Below are 24,259 nucleotides of genomic sequence, written 5' to 3'. Positions count from 1 at the left end.
CTAGCACATGCTTTTCTCATTTTCTTGTCTAACAGAGCGTTTAAACTTCTGATTGCTGGCACCTTTTTTTCTCCTACTTGAATGCTTGTAAACGTAGCCTTATCTGTGAGCTGCAGCTGTGTGTGAATGCTCATCGGTTTCATGGGACAGAATGTGAGACTGGCTTGTGAGAATGGTGAGCAGTCCTCAAGAAAATTAAGGGAAAAAGATGAGGAGGAGTGTTTGGATTAATTGAATAAGAGCTTCAAACCAGTGCAAGTGGGTGAAAGAAACGAGAGGAGCTAGAAAGTAGATAGTTTCGCTGTCAAGTGTAGCACTTCTGGTGCATATTTTGAGGTACTGTCTAATTTTATTTTTGTCTAAATATATGGCCATTTATCCCATTGGAATACTTTGAAATGGCATCTAAATTCCATAAATACCCAGATTTAGTTATGGACACTCTTTTCTGATTCCTTAATCCCTATATTCCTGTGTTAATAACTCCGTTTCGATGGTTACAACTTTACAGTTAGGTTTCACGCTGCCATATGGCAAGTTCTGACGCCTTGTGTTCAATGCTGCTGTGGCTATTACGGCTTTCCTCCTCCTGCATGTCATGTCCCTGAAATCCTGTGGCGAGTTTAGGTTGGGGAGAATTCATATCTGATAAATCTCCTGTTTATCCAGTTGTTAAGGTTTGTGTTTCTTTATTTCAACCCCCTGCGGAGGCTTTTAAAAATACTTCATTTAGTATTTGCAGGCTTCAGCCTTTTTTCTTAGGGACCTTGTTCTTGCCCATGTGAGCAGGACTTTTTCTATTTGACTTTCTCATATTTAGGAATGATTTTGCTTTGTGTTTTTAATATGTTGCTTGGCCTCTGGTTACCTGCTGAACAGTTATTGGTTGGTTCTCTTGCATTTTCTAGGTGGATGACATCTGGAATGACAGATTTCTTTTCTAGCATCCTCTGATGTCTTACCAGAGAATCAGGTCATACTCACATTTAACTTAACGTGTTTGGCTATTTATACCTAGTCAACAGAAGAGAGTACTAATTTAAACAGTGTTGGCTCCTTTACTCTTAGGCTACGAGCGTTTGTGGGCCCTGGTCAGTCTCTCCTTCTGCCAGTTGGCTACGGATCTTTCCTTGTACCTTTCCACTGCTGCATGTTTTGTGGGTTTTTTTGTTTTTTTGTTTGTTTGTTTGTTTTAACAGAACAGGGTTCCCTAGACCCACCCCGACCATATCATAATCAAAGGAAAACTGACTTATGCCATTTCCTACTTGCATGCTGGCCTCGGAAGCTAACCCTAACCTAAGAAGCACCTCGACTGTATTTCCTTTCTGTTTATTGCATTAGCTAGGACATTCTGTACAACCTTGAGTAATATTGATGATAGCAGGCGTCCTTTTCTTGTTCCCAACTTTAATGGGAGTGCTTCTTGTGCTTTAGTCTTAAATATGTTGTCTGATGAAAGCTTTTGGGAGAAGCTTAGACACAGGGTGTTTGCTTTGTTTTGTTTGTTTTCACAAGTGAGTGGAGTTTTGTCAAATGTTTTGCATCTGTTGAGATGATATCTAAAAAATATTAATGTAATGAAATACAATAATACATCATCTAATGTTGAACTAGCCTCTTGTTCCTGAGATAACCCTACTAGTAATTTTTTAAATTTTACTACATTCCTGTATTCATATTCATTCTGCTAGTATTCAAGATTTCTGTACATGTATTATGTAAAAGTGGCCTTTAGCTTTTTGCTGTACAGTTTTGGAAGCAGGGTCACTTTGGGGTAGCTATCTTAGATCTTTTTTTTAAATAGGTATAGTTTATATAACATGGCAGTTATCTTCATCTCAAAAGTGTGGTAGAACTCGCCTTTCAAAAACATCTGGGGCTGGTATCCTATCTAGGGGGGAGAGGCTTTAAAAAAAATGTCAGGAACTTTCCTGTTGGGAGAATAGTCGTGGCAAGTAGCCCATTTTGTGAGGCAGCTGGGCACGTCACCCTTCAGTGATGATGCTTTGACACAGATGAGAGGTGTGCACACACATTGACGTTTGTGTTCCTGCACGTTGCTCACACACGAATGCTTGCGATCGTGAAACTGCTCCTCAAGAGTTTTTAGTGACCATTGCATTTTCAGGATTGCAGAATTTACTGCAGTATTTTGGTAGGAGTACATAGTATGAAATTATGCCCAACTATCAGTGTTCTTTGCATAATATCCTCAAACATGTTGAGGATGCCACGTGGTCAGAGCTTTTGTCTTGGTCCATTTTGGCCAGTTTGGTGCCGATATAGGTCTTAGAACATCAAATTGAGTACAGGGGTTTCTGCCCTAACATGATTTATGTGTTCCTGAAGAACTTTGCATTCTGCAAAATCACTAAAAATACGAAGGCTTGAGGGAACAGTAGTGTTGGGGCAGACCACTCACTCAAACTGTGTGACACTGTCACCGGAGAGCGACTTAGACGGTGTTTGTGTCTTGGGAGATGGAGTTTGGACGTGCGCAGCCGTGTTCAGCAGGTCAGCACCTTCCAGATGTACCAGCAGTGCTTGAAGCACCTGCTGTGTGCTCGGGACGCGGAAAGGTGAAATAAAGGTCTTTGTTCCTCAAGTTCACCTGGATAAGAATCTTTGAACTTCTGTGCTCTTTGAACCTCCTTTTTCCCCTGCATGTTCCTCTTTATCCCTCAGAGTTTGTCCATCCCAGGCCTTGCCTGGTTCAATCACCAAGGAGCCTGTCACAGCCACCTTGGTTGAACACATCTCTGCCAGACTTTAAAATATTTTTTTCTGATGACAAATAACTGTTTATTGCAGAAAGACCGTCATCAGTGCTGTTCCTCAGAACCACCTCAATTGCTTGTGCTTCTGGTTCTTTCTAACGCATCTGAGGGTTGGTGTGAATTTTTTTAAGCAAAGTTGGGGTCATGTTGTGGCTCCCAGCCTGTTCTTTCTTGTTGAACACGTATCGTGACAATCGTCCCTTGTTCTTAATTATGGCAGCATAATTATTCCATTGTCAGGATAAACTACCATTTATCAGTGCCTGTATTTCCTGTTTCTGCCGTAACCAATCACCACAAATTACTGAGAGTCTTGAAATGACACAAATTTATTATCTTCCTGTTCCATAGGTTAGAAGTCCATCACAGGTCTCACTGGACTAAAATCAAGGCGTGACAGAGCTGCCTTCCATTCTGGAGGCCATAGAGGAGAATCTATTCCCTTGCCTCGTCCAGTGTCTAGAGGCCACCTTGACTTCTTCGCTGTTGGACCCTTCTTCCATCTTTAAAGCCAGCAATGGCAGGATGAGTCCTTCTCATATGGTATCACTCTGACCTCTCTGCCTCCACTTGCCATTTTAAAGGACCCCTGTGAGGACATTGAGCCCACCCAGGTATCCCAGGATAGCCTCCTTATTTTAAGTTAGTTGATTAGCAACCTGAATTTCATCTCTTTCCTTAATTCCAATTTGTCATGTAGTATGGGCACAGGTTCTTGGATTTGGGACAAGGCCATCTTTTTTTTTTTTTTGGTGGGGAGGGCATGATTCTGCCCATGCTGGTCTCCTCTTGTTGATGAGAATTGGTTGTTTGCATTCGTATGGATGACAATTCAGTGAACGCCTTCAGACATCAATCTCTGTGTATCTCTGGTTGATCCATGGATCACCTTTCTGTAAATGGAATATTTCAAAGTGATTGTTTTAATATGTTTGACAGAAATTATCAAATTACTGAAATCTCTAGTCTTGAGCAGTAGGAGAACAGAAGGCAAGTTTAAGCTTAGAGCCAAAGAGAAATTTTCAGAACTGGGAGGAGACCAATTTGTTCCTTTGTTGCATTCCTTCTCCAGTGTAAGGTTCTGTCTCTCATTAAAGCTTTATTACATTCCCTGTGCCTTCTGGCACATGTCATACATGTTTATTGGCATATATTTGCTAGATAAATGAGTAAGGAAATGAGTATACACCCTTATCACACACACACATTCATGCACACACACACTTCACTGTTAAACTCCTTCTTTTCCCTTGTTTCCTTCCCAGTATTAAATATCAGTAGGTACTCTGTTTGAATTACTAACCATGGTTAATTTTGCAGCATTTTGGATGTTGACAGTTGTTTGGGTTTAACTGTAATACTGCGTCAATATCACTGAAATGGGGAGCATTTATTTGCATGAAAAGCATTGAAGATGTATTTGGATGGTTTTAACTGTTCTTTCTGTCTTACTAATTTTGAAGGCTAAATATGTGTCCTGTGTACTCTCTCTTTCTGCTTCTTCCTCTCCCCCTTCTAATACAAAAACAGTTTATTACAAAATCTTCACATATTTATGTAAATACCAGTTGCCAGGAACAGTGAATGAAACCTAGAGTTACTTTGAAATGGGCAGAATAAACTGTTACATTAAAATATAGTCCCCCAGTCTCTTGTCCATGGAGCCATATGTGTTTCAGAATTAAGGTTTTTGGGGGTGGACAGAGGTATATCCATTTCCTAGGCTGTCATAACAAAGTGCCAACAGAAATTTATTCTCTCACAGTTCTAGAGGCTGAAAGTCTGAAACCAAGGTGTTGCAAGGCTGTGCTCCCAGAGAAGCCTGCAGGGGAGGGTCCTGCCCTGCCTCTGCCGGCTTCTGGAAGCTCCTGGGGGTTCCAGGCCGCCGTCCTCGGCTGCAGCTGCTGTGTTTCAGTCACTGCCTATGCAGTCACATGGCACATCCTTGTTCTTCTGTCTCTGTGTTTTCCCTTCTTATAAGGACACCAGTCATATTGGATTAGGGCCCACCCTAATGACCTCCTCTGAATCTGATTATATCTGCAAAGACCCTATATGCAAATAAGGTTGCATTCACAGGTTTTTGGAAAAGGGACTTCAACTCCTCTTTGTGGGTGGGGGGGGCAGTTCAACTCCTGATGGGGTGGGGTATGGAAAGGCAGTGCTGTGCACATGCCACATGTAACACCTCCAAATAGGTTGGAACAGCATACCATCAGCAAACACATCGGCAGGACATGTGATCAGTCACACGAGGTGTGATGATAAAGCCGCACACTACCTCGTGTCATTTTAGATCAGGCTTTGCCACCCAGCGGATGCAGTTCAGGCTGCTTGGCTTCCTGCCCAATGGTTGCAGCTTTTGTTTTGCTGTCTTTTGGATTTTGGAGTCCTGTTTAAAAGGTGGAGGACCTGCGCTGGGTTTTCACCTTAATTCCTAACAGCAGGTTAGTGAGCTTTCTTGGAAGTTCTGTCAGGGGAAAGTTACTCCTTGTGTACTACTTAAGTGTTATCCTCTTGGACCAGATGAAATAGACTCAGGCCTGGGCACCAAGGAGGTAATGTAGTTTGACCACTGTATCTTCATGTGCAACCAGAACAGAAATTTTATGTTGAACAGTAAACCCTTGCTAGAAGTTAAACCATCTCTCTCTCCCTCACAGAAAAACAGAGAACCTTCATACAGTTGGCTTCTACACTGACTTTCTGTGGAAGCCAACTCCTCTGAAGAGGGGACAGGCTTGACAATGCTTTGATTAAACTGGAAGACTGGCTTTGTGATTTGGGGAGTTGATGTATGAAGGTTCTCTGTGAACCAGTTTTGTCAAATGTACAGGCATAGAGTCTAGAAGGGATGGATAACAGTGTTAGCAGTGTTTTTCCTAATAGACTACTTATTTTCTTTGGTTTTCTACTCTTTTGTAATCTGTTCCCCCCCCCCCCCCCCCCGGCCTTTCTCTCCTCTAAGTCCCTTGATCCAGAGGCTTTGGGGAGAGAATTGTATTCCCTTATATTTAATCAGAGTCCTATGCTCTTTTGCTGCTAATTGTCCACTGAGTTTAGAGGATACTTCCTAAGAGTTGCTGTACAAAGCAGGGTAAGATCCCCGCTACCTCCGAGGGCAGCAGCAGGAAGATGCGGGAAGAGCACTGAATGGGGAATAGCGATATTTGGGTTCTCATTCGTACTTCTCACTGACTAGCCATCTTCCTTGTCCTCAGTGACCAAAGGTTTTCCTTAGAGTTCTTCTGGAGAATGTAACTGATTTTCTCAGTTGCTGTGTCGTAAGGGACTTTCGATCATCTCACGTTTTATAGAGAAAGAAATGTAGGCTTAGGGTAGAAGGAAGCTTGCCAAGGTTAAATAGGCGTGCACAGCACAGCCAGGACCAGAGGCAGGTCTCCCGAGTGCAAGCACACTGTCCTTTCCTCTGCTGCAGCCTCACCAGGCCGGTCAGAACCCCTGGGCCCCACACCCCGGAGCTGACCTGCTGTGTCAGGAGAAGGGCCTGGCATGGGTAGTTTAACTTTTTTTCTTTTTTAATGAATATTAGGTGATGCTAATGTAATCTTGATATTGGGCTTGTAGGCAAGGCAGTCCCTCCCGGGTCTGTGTGTGTGTGTGTCTACACATACCAGTGCAAAGTGAACGTTCATATTTACAAAACTTAGTTTTTCGAATGCACAAGGCAGTGTTCTCAGCTCTGTGGATGTTGTGTGACTCCAGAGGCACTATTAACATTTCTTAGGTGCAGTTCTATTAATTTTTCAAATATTTACAATGAATTATATGCATGATATTTATATGCATTTTATGATAAACTTATAATTTTTTAATTTATTAGATGAATGCATTTTATATATCCTTATTAAATAAAACTTTACTCATGGGATCATAATAGACATACTCTTGCTTTGGCCACTTTAATTTACTGTATCTTTGGGGAGCTTTTAATTTCTAAACTTAGACCTGACTTTCCTCTCATACTGATGAGTTTTCATCTCTGGAATTGTACTAAGGCAGAAGCTAAACTGCTAAAAGGGAGACCCAAAACATGGTGGCTCCGAGTCTCTCACTGTCCCTCACCAGCCCCGAGCTCTGTGATGTTCACTGGCCTGGGGACTTGCGGATCACTGCTCCACCATCTTGCGGGGGCTTAGCCTGCCTCTGTGCCTCATAACCGCCAGCTCTGATTCCAGCCTGTGGGAAGGAACGTGGGTGAGGATGTTTCCTTTTTAAAGATGCTGCTGCTTCCTTCCATTCATCTCTTCTAGACCAGACAGTGGTCTCAGGGCGCACCTCGCTGACAGGGACGCAGGGAAACGCAGTCTGGCTGGGTGGTCATGGGTCCAAGTAGAGCGTGAGGCGGTCCTGTTGTGGAAAGGAGGAGGAGAAAGTTCAGGCTGGGGGTCAGTTGCTTTCCTTGGCGACCCAGAGCATGATGTGGCAGTGGTGATAGGAGGGTGATAAGAATGGAAGTCAGAGCTGCCAAGTACAAGGGCTATGCTGTGGTATCGCCAGCATCGATGGAAGCTGACCTGGGATGGGAAAGGCTGTGACGGATCTGGAATTACTGGACTAGCTATGCCAAGGGCAGTGAGAGTACCTTACTCATTGTTCTATCACAAGAACCTGACACAGTGCTTTGGCCATCAGCTAACCAGCAGAGTGAAGGGAGAAAGGCTCAGAGATTAAGAGAAGGCTTTTCCATCATCTTAGAGCGTGCCCATGTATCCAGTATTTGAGGGCTTGCCAGATGCCAGGCACGGTTCTAGACTCCGGAGCTGCAGCGGCCATCAGCAGACCTGCTCTGCTTCATAACCCCACATTCTGGTGAGGAGTGATAGGGAGAGAAGTGAAAAGAAAAAAGCATTCAAGGGACAATGGATACTGTTGATGGAAGGAAAGCCATATAATGGGATGGGTGACTGAGGGCTGACTTCAGGTTTGGTGGCAAGGGCAGCCTGTTTGAAGAGATGTGCAATGACAGGTAACCAGCCGCCCATGTGGCAGAGGGTCCAGCTAGTGCCCAAGTCCCACACAGGAATCATGAGCTCGGCATGTGTAGGAGTAGATGTGCTGGTGTAGCTGGAGCGCCGGGAGCGTGGCGGGGAGAGGCGGGCGGGGACTGCGTCAGGGGTGCCGTGAGCGTGGGCGGGAGAGGCGGGCGGGGACTGCGTCAGGGGTGCCGTGAGCGTGGGCGGGAGAGGCGGGCGGGGACTGCGTCACGGGGCGCCGTGAGCGTGGCGGGGAGAGGCCGGTGGGGACTTGGTTACAGAGGGTTGGTAGATTACAGGAAGGAATCACCATTTATGAGTATCATGGGAAGGCGCTGGAGGACTTGATGTAGGGCAATGAAGTGGTCAGTTTTCTGCCTCTAAAGTCACTTTGGATGCAGAATGGAGCATAGATGAAGATTATATGAGAGCAAGAGAGGAAGAATCTGCAGGGCTGGCTCAGTGGCTGTTGTCAGCTGGATAAAAGATGGTGGTGGCTGGAACAGAGGCAAGGAGAAGAATAGAAAGAAACATTCTAGATCTATTTCAGTTAGAAACAAGGTGTTCCGATGGATTGAATTGGGCACAAGGCAGTGAGGGAAAGAAAAACCAGGGTTTACTCAAGATGTGTTTGATGTTATGTTTGAGGTTCCTTCATGATCTCCGGTTGAAGGTGGTAAGTAGGTAGTTCGTTAAGAGTCTGGAGATCTGGGGAGATTTTTCTGGCTAAGTAGTTTCATGGCCCTCTTAGGTTGCACTTAAATTCAGAGTTTGGGTTATAGCTTATACTACTACACTGAAATCATTACGGTGTGGTGGGTGTGATGTGTGCTTCTTTCCGTGGCTCCCATGGTTTTTGAAAGCTAGATGAAAGGCCATTCTTTTTAGATACAGGGTGAGTCCAGGGTCACCAAGACCAAACCCCAGGTTTGATGATTTGCTGGGAGAACTCCCAAAACTCAGTATATAGTCATGATCATGGCTAAGATTTATTACAGCTGGAGGCTACAAAGCAAAGTGAGCACAGAGCAAAGGTACTCAGAGCGAAGTCCGGAGGAAGGCATGAGCTTGTAAGTTTGCTCCCAGTAGTCCTACATGTACTTACTTTCCCCCAGCAACAGGTGTGACAACACATGTGAAATATTGTCTATCAGGGAAGCTTACTAGAGACTCAGCACCCATGCTTTCACTGGGACTGATCACATAGGCACCTTCTGCTTAGTGTATCCCCAAATTCCAGATACCCAAAGGAAAGCAGGAGTTCATCACAAACCATAACCTTTGTAAAGTTTTAACACAATGAGCCCCTTTAATCTGGGTGGTGGGAGCCCTTCCCAATTCAAGTTCCCGGTCACCAGTTAAGGGCTAAGCTTTGTAAGCAGGCTTTCAGAGGATAGTGGTTAGACCAGCTATACATTAGCTCTTTTATACACATAGAGAGTGTGACTTTTCTTATCCTACAGTTTCCTAATAGACTTGACTCCAAAGTCCTCACTGGCCTGCTTGTGGCTGACCTGCTCCCATGGTTCCTTTTACCTGTCTCCCCTCATCCCGACAGATACACCTTTATTCACTCTGCAAGGGCCAGAGAGGAGAGCATGCGGAATAGAGCTAACTTACCAGAGCGTGCTGTCAGTGTGCCTGGGAATAACAGTGTGGGTACCATCAGGAAATTGGTAGCAGTAGCAAAAAGTGGTTCTTGGGTGGTTAAAGATTACCTGTCAGTCACCCATCATTTAGTTACTTTGTTTGGGAAAGGAAATTACAGGGTATCTCCTCCCAAAGATGAGCTGCTTTGTGATGCTCAGGCCAGGTGCAACAGCATATGTTGGCTTTAAGAGTGAGCTAGGGGGTTTTGCTGCTTTCTGGAGCATTATGCTATATCCCTTGCTCTAGGGGAAGACATAGTGGAACAGTGGAGTAGGCAGTAAAAAGACTAGGAGCTTTGGAGCCAGTCCAGGGTTTAGGTTTGAATTGTAGCCCTGATACTTAGTAGCTGGAATCCTTGGGCAAATTGTTTGACCTCTTTCAGCTCTTATTTTTATGTGGGGCTGAAAAGTGTGAAGCCCATGTATTGATCAAATGAGATGTGTGGAAGGGTCTCTTACAGTGCCAGGGATATAATCGATCTGTAAATATGGGCTGCCATTATCATATAGTATAGAAATGGAGTGCATAGAGTTAATGACTCATTTACAAATATACATATGTATACATGTATATAATAAGTTTGTATATTTGTGTACATTTATACTCATTCAGCACTTGTTGGACTGCTTGTGTGCTGGGCCATTTCTTCTGTTACTGTAGTGGATAAAATACTTATCTTTTTCTTCTCTGCAGCTTAATCTCATTTTAAATCCCTTGATTGTTCAGGCTATTTTATGCAGCCAAGATCACTCCAAGGCCAACGGCTAAGTGTATAGATTAATGATGTTACTTTTGTTTAATTGCTAGGAGGATTATATACCCCTTCAGGCAGGGACAGTGTCAGTGGTATTGTATTCACTGCCATAGCTGTACAGTGCTTGCCATGTATGAGAGTCTCTGTCATGTATTGAATTACATTTTAAAAATCTAATCACTGTAGTTGCTGCTTCTACTTGTCAGCCGTTCTGGTTGGGAACTTATTATTGAGGGGGAAGCCTATATTGAAGAGGGATGCCTCCTGGGAGGAGTGCTGAGGCTCACCCCTGCCCATGTCAGATATGTGGAGACATGGTTCATAATGCAGGGTTCCTGATGAGTTAGGCGCATGGTGAATGATGCATTATCTGGAACAATAATAGTTTGCAGTCAGCTCTACCTCTGGGGTGAAGATGACCACCAGTGAGCTTATTCTTTGCTCGAATGTTTGTTTTGTTGTTTTTAATTTTCTTCATGATGCCTCTGTTGTTGCGAATGTACCTTCTGGGAGGAAGGATTCCTGTCTTTCTGCCTGGAATTGACCTGCCTTCCTTTTCCACTGGGGTCACTGTACCACAGCTCCCCCTATTGACCCTTTGGAGTAGGACGTGCTTGCTGGATTCCTTTGCTCTGCACAGTTGGCAACTGAGTAGTAATGCTCATTTTCCAAGCTTGTCGAGCTGTAGAGATTTCATATTCCTGTTCTGCGGGTCTCAGTTACTGCCCCAGCACCAAATTTGGAAACCTCGAGGTGTTTGGGGATAGGTAGAGGTATAGAGGGTGTGGCATTAGTGGTTTTCTTGTGAAAAAATGATAGAGGCCTCAGTGTGTGTGTGTGTGTGTTTTAAGATTTTTATTTTTTAAGTAATCAGTGCACCCAATGTTGGGCTTGAATTTATAACCCAAGATCAAGAGTCACATGGCCTACCGACAGAGCCTGCCAGGTGCCCCTAGAGGCCGCTGTTTTAAGAGCACATCTTCCAAGAGCCATGGGTAACTTTCCCCATGGCTTCTGAGCCAAGATATACCCTGGAGGCAGTAATATCATCAAGGTGAAGAAGATGATGGGTTGAAGTTAATGAGTGATGGGAATCACAAACAGAACACTGATGTGCTCATTTCTCTCTTTGTGTCTCTAGTCTATCCAGTTTATGATAGTTGTTCTTGCAGATGTGTGTGCCTTGAGACTCATAGGCACAGTTTTTTTCTGATCTCTTTTTATATATTGCTGACAGATCTGAGGAGATTACCCATCATGATCTTGCTGGACTAGTTCCTGTGTTTATAATTGGGAAAATGTGTTGTTATTCCACTGTGAGACTACATCCTCTAGTGCTGTCAACAAGCAAGGAAGTGAGTTTTAGCAATAGGAATTGATCATGGTACGATCCAGAAAAAAAAAAAAAGCATCTCACCATACTTAATATGGTCATTGACAATGCAGGTGGACCTCCTACTAATACCGACCTAAAGTACTAACCAAATTCTAGAGTTGCTTCTCTCCCATGCTGACCATTTATAGAAAAACCTTGAGAGATTTTAGGAAATTTTTGTCTTCAAAAGAAGAGAAGAAACTTTGAAAAAGGGAAGTATCTTGATTGAATAGTATTTTACTGCTTCTCTCATTAAGAGATGAAAACTTTTCATACTCCCTTGATCTTGGATCAAACTGGCTCAACTGAACTTCCAGCTGAATCAGCAACATGAGTGAGCTCAGTGAAACCAGTCAAGGGAATGCTTATAGAATGATGACATAATATATTTTTGTTTATGAGCATTACATTTTGGGATGGTTTAGTTACATAACAATAGATAACTGATAGAATGAAGATACTCAGCCAGGGATCCTATTATATCCTCCTGTCCTCATAAGAAATCATCAGGGTTGGGGAAAACAGTCTTTCACATTTTAGTATAATTTAGGTCAGTCTGATTGCTTCTCAATTGTCAGTTGAAAGGGCTGCTAGATGCTCACAGCTTTGTTTTATAAGGAAAGGGGGGTAGCTGATTTGGGGGCGTAATTCATTTTCGGGAAGGATTGTTGGGAATTATGCTATACTGGGGTAGGGCCTTTAGAGCACTTTGAATGTACTTGTAATCTGGTAAGTGTACCAAGAGGAGATAAATAATTCTGTGAGGGAAAATGAGAAAATACCAAAGAAACTTGTGAAAACTGTGCCTTGAATTGGCTCCATACTTAAAGAGGAGGAAAGAAAACCTCTCTCCTACTTGTATAGGATGTTTTTGCTTTTATTATTTTTAAAGTAATCTCTGCACCCAACGTGGGGCTCGAACTCACAACCCTGAGATCAAGAGTCCTACGCTCTTCCAACTGAGCCAGCCTGGTGTCCCTAATTTTTTTGTAACTTTTGGTTGACTACAGACATTGTATGTCGAAGGCTGAGATAAATAATATTTATACCCAGAAATGAGCATGTCTCTTCTGTTGGGCCATCAATTGTGATGAGATTGAGTCAATCTAATCATTAATTGAACTGCATTTGACTTTTGTTGGTGGTTGTATTTCCGTCATTGTACCATAAGCTTCAAATTCCTCCAGTACTGTGTACATGGAGTGGGGCCTGTGGTACCCCATTTTCCTCATGTTCTTGCTCTGCTTCTCAGCTTTAGAAGTGCTCGAATGCCTGGGCTACAATAATCTTCATGCCTTTGCACCTTTCTGAGCCTAGACCACTGGGGTGGTTTCTCATTGCTAGGCTCCTTGTAGAGGAAGGGGTGGTTCTCCATTCCTCTGGTCTAGTCTTGGGTTTGTGTGCCTGGGCCATAGAGACACAGTGTTCTCAGCACAGCTTTTCCGTAGCCAGTCTCTGACTTGAATCTGATGTGGGTCTTCAGGACAGAGTTTCCTGCCCTTTTCCCAGAGGCAGTGGATCTTTGCTTGAGTCCTGGGGGGGGGAGGACTCCCCGCCCTCCAACCCCCTCACCACCCCCCCCCCCGGTCCACTATTGGCCGGGGCCCTGGGGACTGAAGGGTCTGTTGTATCTCCCAGAGTGGCTTAAGCCCCCTACCCCCCCCTTTAAATTGAGATCCAATTCATATACTATAACATTCACTCTTTTAAAATGTACAATTCAGTCGTTTTTAGTAAAGTCACATAACCATCTCCACTGTTTAATTACAGAGCATTTTTGTCACCCCAAAAAGAAAGCTCATATTTTTTAGTGGTCATTTCTTATTTCCCCCCACATTCAGCCCTAGCCAACCACTAATGTACTTTCTGTCCCTTTGGATTTGCCTAATTTGGACATTTCATGTAAATGGAATCATATATTCTGTGGCCTTTTTTGTCTGGTTTCTTTTACTAAGAAGGATATTTTCAAGGTTCATCCATGTCGTACGGTCAGGACTTTATTTTTTTTAATAGGTGTACCATGTTTTGTCTATCTGTTGATCTGTTTATGGGCATTTGGGTTCTTCCCATTTTTTGGCTATAATGATAATGCTTCTTGGAACATTTGTATACAAGTTTTTGCATGAAGAAAGATTTTCGGTGTCCTTGAGTATATACGCAGGAGTGGTTTGAGTCGTATGGTGACTTGAGGTTTAACTTTGACAGTCATCCAGACTGTTTTGCAAAGTGGTGGTAGCATTCTGCATTCCTACCAGCAGTGTATGAGGGAATAGCTCTAGGCTTATGGTAAGTCTCTTTCCGTGGTAGGGTAGGTTTCTTCCTCATATTCTTCCTCGGAAGGTCTGCCTCTTGTTGGCCCTTGTGCTTTAACACAGATTTTAGATCAGCTCGTCAGGTTTCTCAAAAAACCCTGTTGATATTTTGATTAAATTGCATTTAATTCATGGATGGTTTGGGGAAGAATTGACATCTCTACAGCAGTAAATTTTGTAGGTCTATTCATGTATTTTTCTTTATTGAATATATTTCAGTCCAGACTTACTTTCTTCATTGAGATCTTTGGCTGATCTATTCTTAGGTGCCTTAAAATTTTCATGACTATGTTAAATAATATCTTTTTGAAATGTGTTCTGTTTATGGTTGGTACATACAAGATGCCATGGTCTTTGTCTTTCTTCTAATTTTTTGAATTTTCAGGAGAGTTTTATGTTTTTGTTAAGATTTATTTATTTGAGAGAGAGAGCATGGGAGCAGGGGGGAAGGGCAGAGGCAGAAGGGGAGAGAGAATCTTCAAGCAAACTCCCCGCTGAGCGCCGAGCCCAGTGCAGGACTCCATCCCAGGACCCTGAGATCGTGATCTGAGCCGAAATCAAGAGTCGGCTGCTTAACTGACTGAGCCACCCATGCCACCGTGTTTTATAGTTTTTAAATAATGCTGCCAAAAAAGATAGTTTAGTTTTTTCTTTGCCAGTCGTCATACTTTGAATTTTTGTCTGTTTATTTTTCTGTGCTTGAGAGAACTTCCTAAAAATGTGTTTTGTTATAAAATCTGTTAAGACAGATATTAATATAACCCTGTATCCCCCAGTTTGGGGGTTGGGTTATTGTTTGTGTGGTGTATCTTTTTTTCATCTCTGTACTTAAAATTCTTATATCTAGTATCTTTTTTGTGTGTTTCCCCCCCCCCCCCCCCGTCTCACAATCTGTCTAGGTTAGCCTACTTGTGTTTATTATGATTACGGATGTAGTCTTCTTTCTACCATCTTTTTCTCTCTCTCTTTTCGTTTTTTCTGCTGGTTTAGAAGTTCTCCGTTTCTATTCGTTTACTAGTTATCCTTGAAATTTTACTGTGCACATTTAAAAGCAATATGTTAGATCTTTACTTTAGGAAATATGAGGACCAAATCTCACCATCCCCTTTGAGTGACACTGTTACTTTTCAGTATTTTAGTGCTAGTTCAGTACTTTTGTTTCTGAATGATCTAGCTCAGCCGATAGCTCAGAAAAGAAAAGAACTGATGAGTCCTGGCGTCCTGCTGTGGCCATCTACTCCACGCAGGTAGTCCCAAGGGGGCTGGACAAATCAAGAGCACAGCCCCTGGCTGGGTTTGCCAACACTGTTGCCAGATAAACTTGTTGCAAGAGAAGCCAGTAACTCAAGAGGGGTTTGGAAAAGAGAAAGGGAGAAATTTATTTTGGGTGCTGGCAGCCTGGGGAGGCGGCAGCCTCAGCAAGCCTTAGCAACTGACCTCCCACAAGGTAGGCCCCTGGAGTTTTACAGGAGAGGTTTTGAGGGGTCCTGCAAGAGAGCAGGCAGGGGGCACGTGGTCATGGGTAGGGTTGGTATGTGTGCAGCCCATGATCATGGGCAAGGAAGGGGATTTGGTGGGGTGTGGTCTTCTAGGCATACACTTCTGGTCTGGCGGTTGGAATGTTCTGGTCACTACAGAACATCTTCAGTGCCTCTAGAAAGTGCGGTAAGAAATAAGCACAGTGGGTTATGCTTAGAGCATGAGTTAAACAGGCTTGTCTCTTTCCGGTTTTAACTATTGGGGTCCGTAGCAAGACTTTCATCTCACAGACTAATGTTATCTTTGTTGAGATTATCCTTCATTTTTACTGGTTTGTTTGCTCATCATTTCTTTGTGCATTGTAGACAATTCTTCTGGGATAAGTACATCCTGTAGAAGAAACCTTCTTAGTGTAGGTCCATTGGTGATAAACTCAGTTTGGGTTTATATTAGAAATGTGGGGTTTGTTTCTTTCTTGACAGACAGTTATTCTTGATATCCTAGTATAGTTCGCCAGTTGTTTTGTCTTAGCATTTCGAGAATATTCCGTTGTCTCCTTTCCCTATTGATGTTGAGAAGTGATTGTCAGTCTGCTTGTTTCTTTATGGATCATCTGTCTTTTCTTTAGACTGTTTTTAAGATTTTTGTCTTAATGTTGTACAGGTGGATTAAAATGTGACTAGGCACCAGTTCTGGTGCTTTCTCTATCTATAGATTCACGTCTTTCATTAGTTCAGGGAAATTCTCAGATGGTATTTCTGAGATATACCATCTGAAGCCATCATCTCTTCAAATATTTTCTCCTCCTTAATTTTTAGTGAGATAGATGTGTGTCAGATTTTTCATTTCCTTACTGTATTTATTGATATCCTCCCCATTTCCCATTTTCTGGTTTCTTTGTGCTACATTCTGGATTAATTTTTATGTCTTTCAGTGTTTGCTATTCAGCTGTGTCAAATTTGCTATTGAAATACAAAATGCAAAATGAATTTAAACATTTATTTCAAGAAGTTCTGTTTTTTTTCAAACCTGCCTGATCTCTTCTCTTGCTGCTCATTCACCATATTTTCTTTGTAATGTTCCAGATAAAATTATTTTATAGTTTATGAGAACTTGAATATCTGAAGCCTTTGCTGATCATGAGGGTAGGGTAGTTAGTGTGTATGTGTGGAGTTGTGAATAGATCGTTTCTGTTAATGTATTCATAGTGCATTGTGTCCTTGATGTGTGGTTTCTCTTTGGGAACTCAGCCTAGGGTCCTTCCACTTTCGATATAAACATTCCATTTTGGTATTTCGCTTAACCGTTTGTTGTTGGACATCTTTTCATGACGGTAAGTGCAAAACCATATTTTTTTTTTGGTAGTTCCACTATGTTTTTCTATGGATGTGCCATAATTATGTCCATTTCAACTTTTCATTAAATGAAGGGGGGAGACTCCATAAGACTTTACTGTTTTCTTATTAATCCTCCTGTACATGCTTCTCCCCAGGCCTTTTGGCAACTGTCTTTTGAGTGCTTCTTTATGCAAGATTCTATGCTAAGCTCTTTCTGTGAATTATATGAATTTATCTTCACACCAACCCAGAAGGAGGTGCCGTTATTTTCACTTTACAGAGGAGAAAGCGGTGGTCCAGAGAGGTCACATGGCTCATCTGGGGTCACTCATCTGGAGGTGGGCATCTTGTAAATGAGGCAGTCTGACACCAGAGTGATGAGGACTGGTCTTGCACTGAAGCTGGTCTGAGAGGCACAGCAGGTTGATGAAACTCGGTAGCTGTTGGAGTCCTTCTTAACCTCGAGATTCTCTGAGCTCTTCTTGTCCTTCAAGTCACCCTTTCTAGCTGTTTCTCTCTTGCCCTGCAGTCCTGCAGATGGCCTGGGCATAGCATCTGGGGTAGAATAGCACAGTCGCAAGAGCCAACAATGATTCTGCTCTGATCCCTGTGTACTCAGTGATTTGCTGGCAGTACTGGAATGGAATAAATTAGTGTTTGAATTTACTGATTATTAATTGTTTTTACTATAAGCCTAGGTAGTGTGCAGTATGTGGAGGAAACAACAAAATAATCTAGTGCTTCCACAGACGAAATGGAAAATTCTAATTCTCACACATGTAATTGAACTCATCTCTCTAGTTCTTCTAATCGAAGAGATGAAGGTACTTAATGGACTTATCTTCTGTGTCACCTGCCACCCACCCCTGCGGTACTGGTACTTAAGTGTTAAACAGACCATGTAGGGCCATGGCAGGACAGTGGTTTGTGTTGATAAACCCTGGTTCGACTGATATTCAGGGGAATCCTCTAAGAGGCACCAGCCATCAGACATGAGTTCTTTTGAACGCAGCATCTCCCCGGACTGTGCTGTGGTGACCCTAGTAAAATGACAGTGGAGACCGCCCAGGGTTTTATTCACTTGCCTGGCTTTGTGTTGGGTGGTTCCTGCTATTGTAACAATTTGATGCTATTTCAAACTGAGATGTTATGATCATCAAAGTATGGATTGTGAGTGACTAGGCAACAGAATAGTGAATTTAAATAATATATTCAAATAGATTCCTAAATTTAAATAATTAAAATAATAAATAGAGGCTGCCTGGACTCTTAAGCATTAGAGCTTCAAGGTAATCTTACCTTTATGACTTTTTGTCATTAAAACAAGTCAGCAATCAACTTAAAAGTAATTTCTAAAAACAAATGCTATCGCTTCTCGGCCTTTTGGCTAAGATCAAGTGTAGTATCTATTCTTACCAGTTTAAAAACAAATGCTAATGTGTTATCTTGGTAGTCACTCGTATCTTCTGTTGATTCTATCCTTCACCTATGGTTGCTCTCAAATAGTGCCTGCTTTGGAAAACTGTTCTTTTTCTTACGCTTGGCGGATCGTGAATTGCATCATCCTACATGACTTTGGTTTTGGCGCTTGGATTTTTCTCCGGCAGCAGTGAATGCTGTTGTTGAGAGCTTTTGAATTCTCCTTTCTCCACCCACCCTTGACCTCCACACTGCCACGGTAAAGAACAAAAACCCTAAACAATCACACTGGACTCTCCTATCAAATTTGTGCCCTGGTCATCATAGCAGTGGGTCAGAACGAGCTGTGTTTTCCTTTCACAGAAAATTGTGCTCAGTCAGAGTATGGTTGCCTAAATATGTGGTGACTCAGGAGAAAATAATTCTTCTAAGGATTTTGTTGGTGTTCATTTTTGCCAGAGTACTTGGTAAATTTCTCCTGGCCTGCCCCCTCCCCTATTTCTTTACTGTTTCCCTTTTTTTGTAATGTTGGATTTTTGATAGGATGGGGAAAGAGAGTGATGGAGATGCTTTCTGTTCTAGTCCTCGTATTTACAGACCTCAGATGATTATTGCTAGGGGAATAAGAGTCGCTCAATTTCTAAACACAGCATCTAGAGCAATATTGAACATGCAGCTATAATTACAGACATTTAAAATTTTTTCCCCAGATTGTCCCAGTCTTCAACTCTACAGACATAGGCAGAACACAAAGAAAAGCGTTCCTCCTTCAAAGCATTCCTAATTTTTTGTTCACATTTTCTCTTTGAGAGTTTATGGAGTTAGAGGTGAACCGTGATTCATTTATTTAGCTTTGGAAATACAATTTTATTTTTGAATTTGGATGTCTTTAGGTATGCTGAAATTTTCAAGCATTTCAGATGAAAAGGGAAGTAGGTTGATAAAACTGATGAGATTTGAGATGGTATCTTGTTTTATCTCCCTCTGCCCCCGCTTTTCTGACGGCCAATGCTGGCAAATGGTGCCAGGGCCTTGCTGATTTGCTCCTAGGCCGCTGTCCACCAGGCTCTTGTCTTCTTTGGAGGAATAAATTGGAAGGATCATTTGCTTACAGCTTAAATAAAAGGCTTGTTCTGGAGTTAGGGGGAGAAAGAGCCAGGCCTCACACTGACATTGGGTGGATGAGGCGCCTGGCATGGGAGGCGGCTGGGGGGGCGTGGTGGATGCCGACTGCTTTGTGTGGCGCTCGGCTCAGCCTCTGACCATCAGGTTTACCCCTGCTTGTCAGTCCACTCTGTCTGATCTTTTAAAAAATTTTCTCTGACGCTCTATTGGATACAACATCTTGTCTTTTGTCCTCGTTTATGTGTTAATTCCTACGGTGATTTGTGACCGGTTAGAAAAAGAGTGGACTTGGTTTTACATTTTCGGGGACCTGGAATTTTGTCCTACCAGTGGTTTTCCACTGGGTGTCAGATGCTGCAGGAGGCAGAATAACAAACAGCCCCGGGTTCGGTCAAAAACACGGCAAAAACTTAGCTGAAGGAGGCCTTTGATGGAGTCTGTTTGAGGGCCTGTCCACCCCTCACGAAGTTAGGCTTTGACAAGCCTCCACAGAGTAGTTCTGCATGTTATTCAGGGGTCCTGAGAGCAGCATTTTCCATTAATGGGCTTTGCCTAGAATTAAGTGGCTATTCTGAAATCGTGAATAATTTTGTTAGGGAAAGCCTCAGCCTCTCACAACCAGCAATGTGTCACTTACTTGGGAAGGCACTTTAGAGCAGATCTAGTGCTCTTCAACATCTCCCCGCCCCCCATCCTTTTAAAATTTTGCTGCTTTCTCTGGGAAGAATTGCAAAGGAAACCAGGTGCTTCGTGAAATCTAGACCCTGCTAATTATCAGAGTGCTTTTTCTTAATCGAGATATAATTCACATTCAGTAAAATCTACCCTTTTAAAGTGTACACCTCATTGATTTTTAGTATATTCACAAGGTTGTGTAAACCGTTAGCACTAATTTCAGAACATTTTCATCTCCCCAGAAAGAAATCCTGCACTCATTAGCAGTCATTCCCCATCTCCCACGCAACCCCCTCCCCCAGCCCCTGGCAAACAAATCTACTTTTTATCGCAGAGTTCTGTTTTATATTACACTGAAATCTGTTGTCCCTGTAACTTAATAGTTAGATGAAGGGGGAGGTAGGGTGGAAGCTCCATGAACAAACACTTAGGGCTTATCCCTTACTTCCAGCTTCTTACTTCCAGGCCCCAGTGCAAAGGGGAGGGTGGTCTGCTAAGCCTGAGTCTGGCTTTCTTACTGCTTGTGATCAGATACACCATTTGTCTAAAATACTGAGCGTGTGGCCACACGTTAAGAAGTTGAGTCTGACCTGATAACGAAAATAATTTATGGCGAACACCCTTTTGAATAATTAAGTGTAGAATCACTAGCATTATAGCCCCTCTCTACCTTTCTGTTCTGTAACTTTTAGGATAATCAGAAATCAAATCATGTAGGACATTGTCAGTCAAAAGCAGAAAAACAAGTAGCTTGAACAGATTGCGGGCTTGGATATATGCGTCAAGTGTGCCTCTGTAAATACTTTGGATTCCTGCCTATTGCACTAGTACTGACACCTGGATGGATGTGAGTTTTAAAGAGGAGTGGGGAGTCATTTCAAGGGGGGAGGGGAAGCAGCAGTCCTCAGCAGATTTTCTGGACCTTGGTGGAGAGCACTAGGAAGGGGTAACAAAATCCCAGGTGTGAGGGAGCCACCTGGAACCTAGGGACCTCTCCCTGGGTGCTCTTGGATGGAAAGAAGCATTTATTAGCTGAGATGTGTTCTTAGATGCTCAGTTCTCCTGACCTATCCCAGGTAGTTTCTTCAAGAACTCGAGAGCTGGACCTTCTCCCAAAGTTTCCACTTTTTGTGTAGCTCTGTTTTTCAGTTGAAGTACTCCGTGTGGCTCTCTTTTGTAGAACTACTTGACAGGCAGTTCTGGGGACTAGGGTGCTTCCTTTTGGCCACAGAGATGGGGAGCACAGAGGACAGTCTCCCCAGAAACTGTGGCTGTTAGGGCACGGGCACTGGGGGAGCAAGTGAATACATACAGAAATCTAAACGACCGGACTTGGGGGTGGTTGTCAGAGGTTTTACAATAAAAGGTGGTAATTATTTCGTGCTGGTGCCCTTTTGTCCCCTGCCCTCTGGCTTTCTTATTATTGTAAGTGACAGGTGCTGGTGGCTTGGAATTGATAGAGCTCTTTCTCTTTCGACTTAGCTGATAAAACAGGAATGCATTATTTGGGATTAATGCATCAAAATGATGTGGTTTAAAAAGTGCTTTGAGTAGACTTGAGCTCACTGGAAGCAAGTTTTCTTTTTCTGAAAAGATTAATTTCCTTCAAAGAAGGTTAGGTTTTTCTGTTTATTCTGTTAAAATATACCATGGGGGGGAGGGGCTATGGAAGAATATTTTCATCTCTGTTGAATTATCCTGACACTCTTTTCTTCTGTTTTTAAAATTCAGTTATGCCTGTCCTTGGCCTCACCTCCAAAAAATTCCCGGTGGGAAATTAATAAAGTAAAAAATAAGACTCCTTTCCTCCACCCTTACTTTTCACTGGTTGGATTCCTGCTAATTCAGTAATACTTTCTAGCCACTTGTATATTTCCTTACAATCACTATTCATTGAGTATGTCACCGAATCCATGTAGATCTGCATTGCTTTTAAAATTGCATATCCAAACCCTTTCAGTAACACCCTAAAGAGGTGACATGAGTTTACTTTTAAGCAAGTTGAACTTCTCTGCTTTAGTAAAACATGTTACCTAGATCTTTTAACTATAAACCTTTGAGATGTAGTGACTTGCAGAGTTACCACAAATTGATTCACATACCCCAGAATTGGACCTGCCTGCCATCTGACGAGTTCTCTGTAGTCTAGTGATTGCCTTGGGATTGATTCTAAAAACTGTAAAACAGTTTTTAATTAATGTCTTTGAAACATCACTTTAAGAAGAGGGGCCGTGCGTAGTACAGGAAGGCCCTTTGGGGGAATAGCCAGATTTGCTTTTAGGGTTGCTACTCAGCGCCTCTGGTTTATGCATCCTGGGGTGCATTGGTTCACAGTTAAAAATAGAAATCTCATTAAAATGGGTGCCCTCTCTGCAAATAAGAACTATATTTTAATAAATTTCCTGTTTCCTTAACATATTTTTTGTTGTTGTTGTTGCTCTTTTAATTTATTTTTTTTTTCCTTTTTTTAAACAGCAAGCCAGGGCTGAGCAAGAGGAAGAATTCATCAGTAACACTTTATTCAAGAAGATCCAGGCTTTGCAGAAGGAGAAAGAAACCCTTGCTGTAAATTATGAGAAAGAAGAAGAATTCCTCACTAATGAGCTCTCCAGAAAATTGATGCAGGTAAATTTATCTTTTCTCCCCTTACATCTTCCCTGCCTGTTTTCCTCTCTAGGAAGAAATTACTTTGATAGAGCACTTTGCTTGAAACATTTGCTGATGAGGTTGTAGCTAAAGTTCTTTGGAGATTAAAAATACCAGGTAAAGATGGCAGCGATGTAATACTCAAGACTCTGGCTCTGTGACTCATCTGCTTAGGTAAGGGAAGATATTTTATGCTGTGAGCACCTTACAGAGTTGCTGATGAGCCTGAAGCCTTACCACAGGAGTAATTGCTATATGTAGTGTTTTGGAAATATGAGGATTAACACTAAATGTGGGACTTCTTTCTCCTCTTACGTTCAGTCTATAATGAATACATAAACATTTTTGCAACAGAAGTGGGTCTTTTGCACTTAAATTTGATTACATAAAGTGAAATGTCAATTTGGGGGGAAAATATATCTATGATCGGTCATTAAAATTACAGGCAATCAGGTATGTTCAGATGGGTGAGTAATATGTTACTGAACAAATATCAGACAGCTATTATAACTTAACATTAATCACTAATAGTTTATAGAAGGCACAACATAAAACATATAGGAAAGGTTTGATTTTTTTCTAATTTAGAGGTTCCCCCCCCCAAAGCTTACTAGTAAATTACAAAAGTAAAATTTGTTTTAGGGCAAATATTTTGTGGGTCACTTAATGTGAACTTAAGAATAAATGGAATATTAAGTTTTCATTATATACCACAGCTTATCCAAGATCATGAGCAGGTAAAGAATTATGCCAGGAGGACAAGTAATTCCACTTTGTCAGGTGACTAAGAGAGGTAGATGCATTCCCTTGTATCTTTCGTTTCAGGGGCATCGCTAACCACTCCATTCATTGATTTGGTTGAAGAATACATTTTAGGGAGGTTATAATAAAAGGATACTTGAGGCTTTTAAAAAACTTCCTAAATCCTTTTCTTACCTTCCAATAAAGACAGTCCTGTAAGAGAAGGCAGGAGCTCTGGGGTAGAAACTGTGGTGTTAAGACCGTACAGTGGTCCAGACAACGAGGGCCAAAGGGCCAAACAAAGAAAGATGTTTCTTTCATTCTCATTTTTTTACCTAATTACTGAATAAAGATACTGTTACTCTCTTGCACAAAGTATGATTTAGATGGTGGCTGTTGAAATGTGAAGAAGAGAGGTAGCCAGGCATTACTGTTCAGCAGAGATTTATGACAGAGTTTCTGTGTGGAAACTCTTTATGGACTTGTGTGCATTCCGATTTAGAGGAAGAAAAGGGGAGGAGGTTGTCTGACCTTTGGCTCCCTTTCACCGCGACAGCATCAGACCACTTACTCTGCATGTTGCTTCTAGAACTATAGGGATACAATTGCGGTTTGTTCTTCCAAGTTGAGTGTGTAATCAGGTGCCCTAATTTTTTTCTTTTTTTTTTTAAAGATTTTATTTATTTATTTGAGAGAAAGAGAGAGAGAGCATGAGAGGGGGGAGGGTCAGAGGGAGAAACAGACTCCCTGCTGAGCAGGGAGCCTGATGCGGGACTCAATCCTGGGACTCCAGGATCATGACCTGAGCCGAAGGCAGTCGCTTAACCAACTGAGCCACCCAGGCACCCCCGGTGCCCTAATTTTTAACCCTGCAAGAAATGTTTTTTGTTTTCAACTTAAATGGTTATTAGTATTTAGAGTCTTTTACCAAATAATTTATAAAGCTACCAAAACCTAGTCATGTTCCTT

General features: G+C 42.3%; 1 protein-coding gene and 1 non-coding gene across 2 annotated transcripts in view; both read left to right on the top strand.

Moving 5' to 3' along the window:
- CCDC6 (coiled-coil domain containing 6) overlaps window positions 1-24,259 on the top strand; it is a 118,793-nt gene that overhangs the window by 29,267 nt on the left and 65,267 nt on the right. Inside the window, exon 2 of the mRNA XM_027596449.2 lies at window positions 22,379-22,528. Coding sequence (XP_027452250.1) covers window positions 22,379-22,528 — 150 coding nt within the window. The remainder of the gene's footprint in view (window positions 1-22,378; window positions 22,529-24,259) is intronic.
- LOC113924000 lies at window positions 18,052-18,247 on the top strand. The gene has a single exon (XR_003520503.2). It is a non-coding gene; the product is annotated as a U2 spliceosomal RNA (small nuclear RNA).

The sequence above is a fragment of the Zalophus californianus genome, chromosome 15, assembly GCF_009762305.2.
Source record: "Zalophus californianus isolate mZalCal1 chromosome 15, mZalCal1.pri.v2, whole genome shotgun sequence".
NCBI classification, from domain to species: Eukaryota; Metazoa; Chordata; class Mammalia; order Carnivora; family Otariidae; genus Zalophus; species Zalophus californianus.
This window is presented reverse-complemented; position numbering and strand designations above follow the sequence as displayed.